This window comes from Onthophagus taurus, chromosome 1 (genome assembly GCF_036711975.1).
Source record: "Onthophagus taurus isolate NC chromosome 1, IU_Otau_3.0, whole genome shotgun sequence".
Taxonomy (NCBI): domain Eukaryota; kingdom Metazoa; phylum Arthropoda; class Insecta; order Coleoptera; family Scarabaeidae; genus Onthophagus; species Onthophagus taurus.
The window spans coordinates 42,224,331-42,239,427 of NC_091966.1; the positions used below are offsets into that span (position 1 = coordinate 42,224,331).

Consider the following 15,097-nt stretch of genomic DNA (forward strand, 5'->3'; position numbering starts at 1 on the left):
GTTAAAATCAGATTGATGGAAAGTTCTGTTCAGCTCGAAATTTGCAAAATATCTAGAAAATTTAATTTTTGGAAGAAATTTAAAATGGCATAAAGAATTTTATTGCCATATGATGAAGATGAAACTAAATTGATTGAAAATTGTGATCAGCTCAAAATTTACAACAATTTTAGAAGAATTGGTTTTGCAAAAGAATGAGAAATGTCAAAAATGCTAAATATTCTATATTAAACATGATGAGGAATGCGATGTACTTAAAATTCAGTTAATATAAAAATTCTGTGCAATTCGAAATTTACAAAATATCTAAAAAAAACTGATTTTTGTAAGGCCTAAATAATTTTCTCGTCATATTTGCTTCTATAAATGATGAAAAATGCGATGAAGTTAAAATTAGATCGATGGAAAGTTCTGAACAACTAAAATTTTGCAAAATATCTAAAAAAACTTAATTTTTGGGAGAAATATAAAGTGGCATAAAAAATTTTCTTGCTATATTTGCTACTATAGATGATGAGAAATGCGATGAAGTTGAAATTAGATTAATGGAAAGTTCTGTTCAGCTCGAAATTTGCAAAATATCTAGGAAACTTCATTTTTGGAAGAAATTTAAAATGGCATAAAGTATTTTATTGCCATATTTAATGCAATACATGATGATAAATGCGATTAAGATGAAATTAAATTGATTAAAAGTTGTGATCAGCTTAAAATTTGCAACAATTTTAAAAGAATTGGTTTTGCAAAAGAATGAGAAATGTCAAAAATGTATTTTTTTCATATATTCTATATTAAACATGATAAGGAATGCGATGTACTTAAAATTGAATTAATCACAAATTCTGCACAATTTAAAATTTGCAAAATTTTTAAAAAATCCCATTTTTGAGGTTAATAGAAAGTAACATAAACAATTTTCTTGTCCTATTTGCTAATATAAATGATAAGAAATGCAATGACGTTCAAACTAAATTTATGAAAAGTTCTGCTCAACTCAAAATTTACAAAAATTTTAGAAAAATTGGTTTTGCAAAGGGACTTCTCATTCCAAATGGTTGATAAATTGATTTCGGAGACAAAAAAAGCAACTACGAGTAAGAACATGGAACTAGGACATTTTATAGACTACCTTTCCAAGTCTTTTTGATACACTTGACAAGTATAAACTTGATATCACTGCATTATAAATAAAATTAAATGGGACTGGTACAATAGAGAAAAGGAAATATAGTCTTCTATAGCTGTCAAAGAGAGCGACAGGCTTCGAACTAACAAACGCTAGGTTTTGCAAATTACGAATAAAAAGAAAGTCAATCGAGGAACCTGAAAGCACACACAACAATGCCCAAGGCAAGAAAACAATGACGATAGAAAACGACTTATAAATCTGCCAATATCAATGGAATAATATGTCACTTGCAAGATGTCACTTGCTGCCGAGGCGGTACATTGTATGACATTAGTTGTATGTTATTATGGTACTAACTTTGACAGCAGTCTTGTGTTGATGTAACGCCATAGTATATACAGAGTGTTAAATAATTATCGTACCCGACGTCATCATTGCAAATATGCAACCAATATCACAGTACAATACGCATCATACGCAAATCGCGTATTGCAATACCAATACTGTGATATTGGTTGCATACTTGCAATGATGACGTCGAGTACGATAATTAATTAACACTCTGTAGATTATATTATGATAACGCCTCGGCCGGAAGCAACCGAGTGACATATTAAGCCGAGGCTGCTTACAGCCGAAACCGCACATTATTGAGTAATCACATATACAACATAAAACAAGATAACAATTATAACATACCATCTTGTGATGGTGGATCAATCTTATGGTAGATTACATCCATAATTTTAAATTAAAAATTTGGTATATGCAACCCAAATTACACATACTAAAATTTTAAAATTAATTAATTAAAATTTAATTTTATTATATCAAAACTAATCTTTTCCAATATTGAATGTAATATTCAATTTTTATCAATAAATATATTCAATATCATTTTTTTATAAATCAATTTTAATTCTAACCTCAAAAATTTGTGTGTATAGGTTAAGTTGATAACGCTACCGGAAAAATTTCTTTGAATCCAATTTATTTCAAATTAATAATTAGAAAATGAGTGGAGATGGGGATCAAGAAAAGTTTAAAAGAATGTCTTGTGGTTTAGAATTGGATTGTCCAGCTAGTATACAAGATGCTCTCTCTAAATCTACTTCGGATGGTTACCACTTTATTGTAACATGTTTAATTCACCCCCAATATCATCGTACTATTCAAAAAAGAGTTGTTACATCGAAATCAATCAGCAGAACAGATCGAATTTTAACTGGAAACGATTGGACGAGATTAATTGTGGGGAAATTAAGTACCCTTCAAGTCGATAGTGAAATCAAACATGTCAAAGAAAGAAGTGAGATTATTTTAAAACAAGAATTAGGCTTTGCGAGTCATTTGGGGCTCCCGGCTATTATGATTCAATTGCATCAAAAATCGAACCCTAACTTAGCTCATATTTTGCATAATACGTTTTTGAATGGGGCTAATTATCAAGTTTGGGTTACTTTGCCGATGGTGCATCCATCCAAGTACACTCCTTTATGTGAAAAGAATGAAATTGAGGATTCTTGGGAATGGTGGAATGATTTACGAAGATATTGTCGGTACGATAAGAGGTTAGGTTTAGTTTTGGAGATGCCCAATGTTGGGGAAGTTCCAAGTAAGATTGAAATGGATCGTTGGGTTGGAGAACCAATTAAAGCAATTATTATCCCTACTTATTTATTTTTAACAAACGGGCATAATCAACCGGTTTTATCAAAAGTTCATCAAGAAATTATTCAAAGATTTTTGTTAATCGATGTTCAATATATCATAAGAGGACCACTTAGAAGTAGTTCTTACAAGCAGTATAATTCTTATATACACTTTTTGGGGAAAAAATTATATAAAGAATCAACAGTCATGGAATTTGTTCAAGGGTAAGAACTAAATCTTGGATAAAAAGAGTTTATTAAAAGGAAAAATTCAAGAATCTCATGTGACTTAAAATGTTTTTAGTTCTAGGTCTAGTTTTAGTAAAAAGATTTCTTGATATTAAAATATGTAGAGATGTCAAATATGACAGTTTAAAGTCAATAACTTTAAAGGAAACAGTTTTTGATTTTAGAATTTGAAAATATGTCATATTTGACAGTTTAAATATCAAAAGATCAAGAAATAATAAATTTCTTGATATTAAAATTTCAAATCTGACAGTTTAAATGTCACAAATACTAAATAGAACAAATTTTTTGATATCAAAATGTCTAGAGGTGTCAAATTTGACAGTTTAAAGTAAAAAATGTTAAAGTAATAAAATTTTCTGATTATAAAATTTGAAAATAAGTCATATTTGACAGTTTAAATGACAAAAGATTTGGAAATAATAAATTTCTTAATGTTTAAATTGTCAAAAATTTTAAAGGAAAAAGATTTTATGCTTTTAAAATTTCAAAATATGTCATATGTACTTGACAGTTCAAAACACCAAAGATCTGGAAATATTAAATTTTTTGATATTAAAATGTCAAATTTGACAGTTTAAATGTCAAAAGTTCTAGAAATAATAAATTTCTTGATATTAAAATGCCAAATCTGACAATTTAAATGTCATGTTAAAGGAATAAGATTTTCTGATTATAAAATTTGAAAATGTCATACTTGACAGTTTAAATGTTAAAAGTTCTGGATATAACAAATTTTTTGATATTAAAATGCCCAGTTTGACAGTTTAAATGTCAAAAGTATTAGAATTAAAAGATTTCTTGATATTAAAATGTTTAGATATGTATGTCAAATATGACAGTTTAAAGTCAATAACTTTAAGGGAAACAGTTTTTGATTTTAGAATTGGAAAGTATGTTATATTTGACTGTTTAAATGTCAAAAGATTTGGAAATAATAAATTTCTTGATATAAAATGTCAAATTTGATAGTTTAAATGTCAAAAATATTAGAATTAAAAGATTTCTTGATATTAAAATGTTTAGAAATGTCAAAGATGACAGATAAAGTCAATAACTTTAAAGGAAAAAGTTTTTGATTTTAGAATTTGAAAATATGTCATATTTGACAGTTTAAATGTGAAAAGATTTGTAAATAATATATTTCTTGATATTAAAATGTCAAATTTGACAGATTAAATGTCAAAAATACAAGAAATAAAAGATTTTTCGATATTAAAATGTACAGAAATGTCAAATTTGACAGTTTAAATGTCAAAAGATTTGGAAATAATAAATTTCTTGATATAAAATGCCAAGTTTGACAGTTTAAATATCAAAAATATTAGAATTAAATTAGATTTTTTGATATTAAAATGTTTAGAAATGTCAAATATGACAGTTTAAAGTCAATAAGTTTAAAGAAAAAAGTTTTTGATTTTAGAATTTGAAAATATGTCATATTTGACAGTTTGAATGTGAAAAGATTTAGAAATAATGTATTTCTTGATATTAAAATGTCAAATTTGACAGTTTAAATGTCATATGATCTAGAAATAATAAATTTCTTGATATTAAAATGCCAAATCTGACAGTTTAAATGTCAAAAATACTAGATAGAAAAGATTTTTTGATATCAAAATGTCTAGAAGTGTCAAATTTGACAGTTTAAAGTAAAAAATGTTAAAGGAATAAGATTTTTCGATTATAAAATTTGAAAATATATCGTATTTGACAGTTTACATGTCAAAAGTTCTGGATATAACAAATTTTATGATATTAAAATGCCAAGTTTGACAGTTTAAATATCAAAAATATTAGAATTAAATTAGATTTCTTGATATTAAAATGTTTAGAAATGTCAAATATGACAGTTTAAAGTCAATAACTTTAAGGGAAAAAGTTTTTGATTCTAGAAGTTAAAAATATGTCAGATTTGACAGTTTAAATGTCAAAAGTTCTAGAATAAATAAATTTCTTGATATTAAGATGCTAAATCTAAAAATACTAGATAGAAAAGATTTACAGTTTAAAGACAATAACTTTAAAGAAAAAAGTTTTTGATTTAAGAATTTGAAAATATGTCATATTTGACAGTTTGAATGTGAAAAGATTTGGAAATAATATATTTCTTCATATTAAAATGTCACATTTGACAGTTTGAATGTCAAAAGATTTGGAAATAATATATTTCTTGATATTAAAATGTCATATTTGACAGTTTGAATGTCAAAAGATTTGGAAATAATATATTTCTTGATATTAAAATGTCAAATTTGACAGATTAAATGTCAAAAATACAAGAAATAAAAGATTTTTTGATATTAAAATGTACAGAAATGTCAAATTTGACAGTTTAAAAATCAAAAATACTAGATAGAAAAGATTTCTTGATATTAAAATGTCTACAAGTGTCAAATTTGCATTGTTAATTTTTTAGTTAGTTCTAGTTTTAGTTCACAAAAATATACAACATCTTATACTAACTAGCGCTACTTACCACTGCCACTAGAACTCACACAATATAGTGTAAAACTAGAACTAACACTAAAACTAGAAAGTATATTTAGTAAGATTTCTTGATATTCAAATGTTTAGAAATGTCAAATATGACAGTTTAAAGTCAATAACTTTAAAAGAAAAAGTTTTTGATTTTAAAATTGGAAAATATGTTATATTTGACAGTTTAAATGTCAAAAAATTTGGAAATAATAAATTTCTTGATATTAAAATGTCAAATTTGACAGTTTAAATGTCAAAAATACTAGATAGAAAAGATTTTTTGATATCAAAATGTCTAGAAGTGTCAAATTTGACAGTTTAAAGTAAAAAATGTTAAAGGAATAAGATTTTCCGATTATAAAATTTGAAAATATGTCATATTTGACAGTTTATATGTCAATAGTTCTGGATATAACAAATTTTATGATATTAAAATGCCAAGTTTGACAGTTTAAATATCAAAAATATTAGAATTAAATTAGATTTCTTGATATTAAAATGTTTAGAAATGTCAAATATGACAGTTTAAAGTCAATAACTTTCAGGGAAAAACTTTTTGATTCTAGAATTTGAAAATATGTCATATTTGACAGTTGGAATGTGAAAAGATTTGGAAATAATATATTTCTTGATATTAAAATGTCATATTTGACAGTTTGAATATCAAAAGATTTGGAAATAATATATTTCTTGATATTAAAATGTCAAATTTGACAGATTAAATGTCAAAAATACAAGAAATAAAAGATTTTTTGATATTAAAATGTACAGAAATGTCAAATTTGACAGTTTAAATATCAAAAATACTAGATAGAAAAGATTTCTTGATATTAAAATGTCTACAAGTGTCAAATTTGCATTGTTAATTTTTTAGTTAGTTCTAGTTTTAGTTCAATAAAAATATACAACATCTTATGCTAACAAGCGCTACTTACCACAGCCACTAGAACTCACACAATATAGTGTAAAACTAGAACTAACACTAAAACTAGAAAGTATATTTAGTAAGATTTCTTGATATTCAAATGTTTAGAAATGTCAAATATGACAGTTTAAAGTCAATAACTTTAAAAGAAAAAGTTTTTGATTTTAGAATTTGAAAATATGTCATATTTGACAGTTTAAATGCCAAAAGATTTGGAAATAATAAATTCCTTGATATTAAAATGTCAAATTTGACAGTTGAAATGTCAAAAATGCTACAAATAAAAGATTTCTTGATATTAAAATATGTACAAATGTCAAACTTGACAGTTTAAATACCAAAAATACTAGATGGAAACGATTTCTTGATATTAAAATGTCTACAAGTGTCAAATTTAACTATTGTTAATTTTTTTGTTGGTTCTAGTTTTAGTTCAATATAAATATACAGCATAGTAATATCTTATGCTAACTAGCGCTACCTACCACTGTCACTAGAACTCACACAACACCTAGAACTAGAATCGTTCGAGTTTAGCCGTCTTGAGAGACGTGCAGCTAAACCCGAATAATTCCAGTTCTAGGTCTTGTCTTAGTTCTAATGATAGTGTTAGTGTAAAACTGGAACTATCACTAGACCTAGAACTAGAAACATTCGGGTTTAGCCGCACGTCTCTCAAGACGGCTAAACCCGAATGATTCTAGTTTTAGGTCTGGTGTGTTAGTTCTAGTGATAGTGTAGCACTAGAACTAACACTAGACTTACAACTAGAAAGTATCGGGTTTAACCCATCCACAAAAAATGACGTCACGTCGAAACTTTAAAGTGATTTTTCGGTAAATTTTACACTTTTCCGCACTTTTTTTTATTTGCAACGGCTTACTTGAATAATTTCCCGTCGATTAAATAAAAATTGTCGGTTTTTAAGCGACTTGATGATTCTTGAATTATACTAAAAAAAGTTTATTTATTAATAAATCAATTTTTAGGTGCGAAGATTACTTACAAAATCCTTTACAACCACTTAGCGAGCATTTAGAAACGATGATTTACGAAGTTTTCGAACGCGATCAAGTCAAATACGTCGAATATCAAAAAGCGATTCAACGAGCTCTTGAAGATATCCCAAAAGAAATTACCACTCCAGTTATTATGGTGCTGGGAGCAGGACGAGGACCTTTAGTTCAAGCAGTAATAAACGCCTCAATCTTAACACAACGAAAAATTAAAGTTTACGCCGTCGAAAAAAATCCTTTCGCCATCAACACCCTCGAAGATCGCGTTTTAAACGAATGGGGAAACATCGTTACCTTAATAAACGAAGATATGAGGACTTATCAACCACCGGAACAGGCTGATATTTTAGTTTCTGAGTTATTAGGTTCATTTGGAGATAATGAATTATCGCCGGAGTGTTTAGATGGGGCTCAACGGTTTTTAAAGAAACCGGGTGGGATTTCAATCCCGCAATCGTACACTTCGTATTTGGCACCGTTTCAAAGTACGAAAATTTTTAATGAAATTCGATCGAATAAGCCTGATGACAAAACTATTGAAACGATTTATGAGACACCGTACGTTGTTCACATGGTTAATTATTACCAAATAGCCGATTCGAAAGCTTTGTTTAAATTCGAACATCCGAATTGGGACGAAAATAAATCAAACGAACGATTTAAAACCATCAAATTTCTTTGTCCCCAAAATTGTTTGTTAACTGGATTTTTAGGTTTCTTTGAAACGGTTCTTTATAAAGATGTTATGTTGAGTATTAATCCCCAAACTTATTCCAGTAATATGGTTAGTTGGTTTCCCATTATTTTTCCATTACAGGTAAGATAATTGTTTTGTTTTTTTTGATTTAGGTGTACTTAAAGATATTTGTAACTTTTTAGCATCCGATTAATGTGGCTGAAAATGATATAATTGAAGTTTCTATGTGGAGGTCGGAATCTAACGAAAAAGTTTGGTATGAATGGTGTCTTGAATCTCCAGTTAAAGGGCACATTAGTAATCCAAATGGACGATCTTATTTTATTAAGAAACATTGATTGTTTTTGGATAAAATAAATCTTAATAAATATTTTTAATTAGTTTAAAAGGTAAATGTAATATTTTTAAATTTGTCACAAAATTCCATTACATTTATATCCTGTGTGATTCTTCATCAAATTGTTCCAAATTTATATTATTCTGGTTTCCTACTTATTATGATATTCTGTTTCGAAATAGCGCCATCTTTTGTTGGCTAATTGTTTCAAATGAACATATTTAAATGAATACATTTTGATAGTTATAATACTCTACATTAGCAATTAGTAATTCTTCTGCCATTACGCTTAGTGATCTTTTCTGTGTTTAAGCCGAGGGTCGCAAGCGATTTTTTTAAATTAACTCTGCAGTTAATGAGGTTAAGTTGATAAAAATGTAATCAAAAGAATCATATCTCAAGAACTAATTGAGATATCATCATGAAATAAACACCATTTTATAGCAAATTTAATCTAGATTCGACATACTAAGAATTATTCTTCTATTTCTATAAATCTCGGAGATACGATTTTTTTAAATCAACTCAGCAGTTATTGAGGTTAAGTTGATAAAAATGCAACTCAAAAAGATCATATCTCAAGAACGAATTGAGGTATCATCATAAAATAAACACCATTTTATAGTAAATTTAATCTAGAATCAAGATACCAAAAATAGTTTCTTCATTCCTATAAATTTCGGAGATACGATTTTTTTTAATCAACTCTGCAGTTAATGAGGTTAAGTTGATAAAAATGCAACTCAAAAAGATCATATCTCAAGAACGAATTTAGGTACCGAGATGATTTAAACACCATTTTATAGTAAATTTAATCTAGATTCAGCAAACCAAAAATCATTTCTTCATTCCTATAAATCTCGGAGATACGATTTTTTTAAATCAACTCTGCAGTTATTGAGGTTAAATTGATAAAAATGCAACTCAAAAAGATCGTATCTCAAGAACGAATTCAGATATCATCATGAAATAAACACCATTTTATAGTAAATTTAATCTAGATACAACATACCAAAAATAATTTCTTCATTCCTATAAATTTCGGAGATACGATTTTTTTAAATCAACTCTGCAGTTATTGAGGTTAAGTTGATAAAAATGTAATCAAAAAAATCATATCTCAAGAACGAATTTAGGTACCAAGATGATTTAAACACCATTTTATAGTAAATTTAATCTAGATTCAACATACCAAAAATAATTTCTTCATTCCTATAAATCTCGGAGATACGATTTTTTTAAATTAACTCTGCAGTTATTGAACTTAAGTTGAGAAAAATGCCGATCAAAAAGATCATATCTCAAGAATGAATTGAGATATCATCATGAAACAAACACCATATTATAGTCAATTTAATCTAGATTCAACACAACAAAAATAATTTCTTCGTTCCTATATATCTCGGAGATACGATTTTTTTAAATCAACTCTGCAGTAATTGAGGTTAAGTTGATAAAAATGTAAATCAAAAAGATCATATCTCAAGAACGAATTGAGATATCATCGTGAAATAAACACCATTTTATAGTAAATTTAATCTAGATTCAACACACCAAAAATGTTTCCTTTATTTCTATAAATTTTGCAGTTATTGAGGTTAAGTTGATAAAAATGTAATTAAACAAATCATATCTCAAGAACGAATTTAGATATCAAGATGATTTAAACACCATTCCATAGCAAATTTAATCTAGATTCAACACATCAAAAATAATTTCTTCATTCCTATAAATCTCGGAGATATGATTTTTTTAAATCAACTCTGCAGTTGTTGAGGTTACGTCGATAAAAATGTAATCAAAAGAATCATATCTCAAGAACGAATTTAGGTATCAAGATGATTTAAACACCATTCTATAGTAAATTTGAAAATGATTCTTTTATTCCTAAAAATCTCGGAGATACGATTTTTTTAAATCAACTCTGCAATTAATGAGGTTAAGTTGATAAAAATGCAACTCAAAAAGATCATATCTCAAGAACGAATTGAGATATCATCATAAAATAAACAGCATTTTATAGTAAATTTAATCTAGATTCAACACACCAAAAATGTTTCCTTTTTTCCTATAAATCTCGGAGATATGATTTTTTTAAATCAACTCTGCAGTTAATGAGGTTAAGTTGATAAAAATGTAATCAAAACAAATCATATCTCAAGAACGAATTTAGATATCAAGATGATTTAAACACCATTCTATAGTAAATTTAATCTAGATTCAACGCAACAAAAACGATTCCTTTATTCCTATAAATCTCGGAGATACGATTGCAGTTATTGAGGTTAAGTGGATAAAATGCAACTCAAAAAAATCATATCTCAAGAAGGAATTGAGATATCATCATGAAATAAACACCATTTTATAGTAAATTTAATCTAGATTCAACACACCAAAAATGTTTCCTTTATTTCTATAAATTTTGCAGTTATTGAGGTTAAGTTGATAAAAATGTAATTAAACAAATCATATCTCAAGAACGAATTTAGATATCAAGATGATTTAAACACCATTCCATAGCAAATTTAATCTAGATTCAACACATCAAAAATAATTTCTTCATTCCTATAAATCTCGGAGATATGATTTTTTTAAATCAACTCTGCAGTTGTTGAGGTTACGTCGATAAAAATGTAATCAAAAGAATCATATCTCAAGAACGAATTTAGGTATCAAGATGATTTAAACACCATTCTATAGTAAATTTGAAAATGATTCTTTTATTCCTAAAAATCTCGGAGATACGATTTTTTTAAATCAACTCTGCAATTAATGAGGTTAAGTTGATAAAAATGCAACTCAAAAAGATCATATCTCAAGAACGAATTGAGATATCATCATAAAATAAACAGCATTTTATAGTAAATTTAATCTAGATTCAACACACCAAAAATGTTTCCTTTTTTCCTATAAATCTCGGAGATATGATTTTTTTAAATCAACTCTGCAGTTAATGAGGTTAAGTTGATAAAAATGTAATCAAAACAAATCATATCTCAAGAACGAATTTAGATATCAAGATGATTTAAACACCATTCTATAGTAAATTTAATCTAGATTCAACGCAACAAAAACGATTCCTTTATTCCTATAAATCTCGGAGATACGATTGCAGTTATTGAGGTTAAGTGGATAAAATGCAACTCAAAAAAATCATATCTCAAGAAGGAATTGAGATATCATCATGAAATAAACACCATTTTATAGTAAATTTAATCTAGATTCAACACACCAAAAATGTTTCCTTTATTTCTATAAATTTTGCAGTTATTGAGGTTAAGTTGATAAAAATGTAATTAAACAAATCATATCTCAAGAACGAATTTAGATATCAAGATGATTTAAACACCATTCCATAGCAAATTTAATCTAGATTCAACACATCAAAAATAATTTCTTCATTCCTATAAATCTCGGAGATATGATTTTTTTAAATCAACTCTGCAGTTGTTGAGGTTACGTCGATAAAAATGTAATCAAAAGAATCATATCTCAAGAACGAATTTAGGTATCAAGATGATTTAAACACCATTCTATAGTAAATTTGAAAATGATTCTTTTATTCCTAAAAATCTCGGAGATACGATTTTTTTAAATCAACTCTGCAATTAATGAGGTTAAGTTGATAAAAATGCAACTCAAAAAGATCATATCTCAAGAACGAATTGAGATATCATCATAAAATAAACAGCATTTTATAGTAAATTTAATCTAGATTCAACACACCAAAAATGTTTCCTTTTTTCCTATAAATCTCGGAGATATGATTTTTTTAAATCAACTCTGCAGTTAATGAGGTTAAGTTGATAAAAATGTAATCAAAACAAATCATATCTCAAGAACGAATTTAGATATCAAGATGATTTAAACACCATTCTATAGTAAATTTAATCTAGATTCAACGCAACAAAAACGATTCCTTTATTCCTATAAATCTCGGAGATACGATTGCAGTTATTGAGGTTAAGTGGATAAAATGCAACTCAAAAAAATCATATCTCAAGAAGGAATTGAGATATCATCATGAAATAAACACCATTTTATAGTAAATTTAATCTAGATTCAACATACCAAAAATAATTTCTTGATTCCTATAAATCTCGGAGATACGATTTTTTTAAATCAACTCTGCAGTTATTGAGATTGATAAAAATGCAACTCAAAGAGATCATATCTCAAGAACGAATTGAGCTATCATCACGAAATAAGCACCATTTTATAGTAAATTTAATCTAGATTCAACATATCAAAAATAATTTGTTCATTCCTATAAATCTCGGAGATACGATCTTTTTAAATCAACTCTGCAGTTAATGAGGTTAAGTTGATAAAAATGTAATCAAAAAAATTATATCTCAAGAACGAATTTAGATATCAAGATGATTTAAACACCATTCTATAGCAAATTTAATCTAGATTCAACACACCAAAAATGATTCCTTTATTCCTATAAATCTCGGAGATACGATTTTTTTAAATCAACTCTGCAGGTATTGAGGTTAAGTTGATAAAAATGTAACTCAAAAAGATCATATCTCAAGAACGAATTGAGATATCATCATGAAATAAACACCATTTTATAGTAAATTTAATCTAGATTCAAGATACCAAAAATAGTTTCTTCATTCCTATAAATCTCGGAGATATGATTTTTTTAAATCAACTCTGTAGTTAAAGAGGTTAAGTTGATAAAAATGTAATTAAAACAAATCATATCTCAAGAACGAATTTAGATATCGAGATGATTTAAACACCATTCTATAGTAAATTTAATCTAGATTCAACACACCAAAAATAATTTCTTCATTCCTATAAATCTCGGAAATACGATTTTTTTAAATCAACTCTGCAGTAATTGAGGTTAAGTTGATTAAAATGTAATCAAAAGAATTATATCTCAAGAACGAATTTAGGTATCAAGATGATTTAAATGCCATTCTATAGTAAATTTAATCTAGATTCAACACATCAAAAATGATTCCTTTATTCCTATAAATCTTGGATATACGATTTTTTAAAAATCAACTCTGCAGTTAAAGTTGAAAAAAATGCAACTCAAAAAGATCATATCTCAAGAACGAATTGAGATATCATCACGAAATAAACACCATTTTATAGTAAATTTAATCTAGATTCAACATACCAAAAATAATTTCTTCATTCCTATAAATCTCGGAGATACGATTTTTTTAAATCAACTCTGCAGTTAAAGTTGATAAAAATGCAACTCAAAAAGATCATATCTCAAGAACGAATTGAGATATCATCACGAAATAAACACCATTTTATAGTAAATTTAATCTAGATTCAACATACCAAAAATAATTTCTTCATTCCTATAAATCTCGGAGATACGATTTTTTTAAATCAACTCTGCAGTTGTTGAGGTTAAGTCAATAAAAATGTAATCAAAAGAATCATATCTCAAGAACGAATTTAGGTATCAAGATGATTTAAACACCATTCTATAGTAAATTTAATCTAGATTCAACACACCAAAAATAATTTCTTCATTCCTATAAATCTCGGAGATATGATTTTTTTAAATCAACTCTGCAGTAATTGAGGTTAAGTTGATAAAAATGTAAATCAAAAAGATCATATCTCAAGAACGAATTGAGATATCATCATGAAACAAACACCATTTTATAGTAAATTTAATCTAAATTCAACATACCAAAAATAATTTCTTCATTCTTATAAAACTCGGAGATACGATTTTTTTAAATCAACTCTGCAGTTAATGAGGTTAAGTTGATAAAAATGTAATCAAAAGAATCATATCTCAAGAACGAATTTAGGTATCAAGATGATTTAAATACCATTCTATAGTAAATTTAATCTAGATTTAACACAACAAAAATGATTCCTTTATTCCTATAAATCTCGGAGATACGATTGTAGTTATTGAGCTTAAGTTGATAAAAATGCAACTCAAAAAAATCATATCTCAAGAACGAATTGAGATATCATCATGAAATAAACACCATTTTATAGTAAATTTAATCTAGATTCAACATACCAAAAATAATTTCTTCGTTCCTATAAATCTCGGAGATACGATCTTTTTAAATCAACTCTGCAGTTATTGAGGTTAAGTTGATAAAAATGCAACTCAAAAAGATCATATCTCAAGAACGAATTGAAATATCATCATGAAATAAATACCATTTTATAGTAAATTTAATCTAGATTGAAGATACCAAAAATAATTTCTTCATTTCTATAAATCTCGGAGATACGATTTTTTTAAATCAGCTCTATTTATTGGGGTTAAGTTGATAAAAATGCAACTCAAAAAGATCATATCTCAAGAACGAATTGAGATATCATCATGAAATAAACACCATTTTATAGTAAATTTAATCTAGATTCAACACATCAAAAATAATTTCTTCATTCCTATAAATCTCGGAGATATGATTTTTTTAAATCAACTCTGCAGTTGTTGAGGTTACGTCGATAAAAATGTAATCAAAAGAATCATATCTCAAGAACGAATTTAGGTATCAAGATGATTTAAACACCATTCTATAGCAAATTTAATCTAGATTCAACACACCAAAAATGTTTCCTTTATTCCTATAAATCTCGGAGATATGATTTTTTTA

The 15,097-nt window shown here is 26.8% G+C and overlaps 1 protein-coding gene across 1 annotated transcript; it reads left to right on the forward strand.

The window, feature by feature from the left end:
- The first annotated feature begins 2,064 nt into the window (after window positions 1-2,064).
- Window positions 2,065-8,543, forward strand: LOC111417095 (protein arginine N-methyltransferase 5). The gene is made up of 3 exons (XM_023049277.2): window positions 2,065-3,006; window positions 7,426-8,269; window positions 8,332-8,543. The coding sequence occupies exons 1-3, from the start codon at window positions 2,144-2,146 to the stop codon at window positions 8,485-8,487; spliced, it is 1,863 nt and encodes a 620-aa protein (XP_022905045.2). The 5' UTR covers window positions 2,065-2,143; the 3' UTR covers window positions 8,488-8,543.
- The last annotated feature ends 6,554 nt before the right edge of the window (window positions 8,544-15,097 follow it).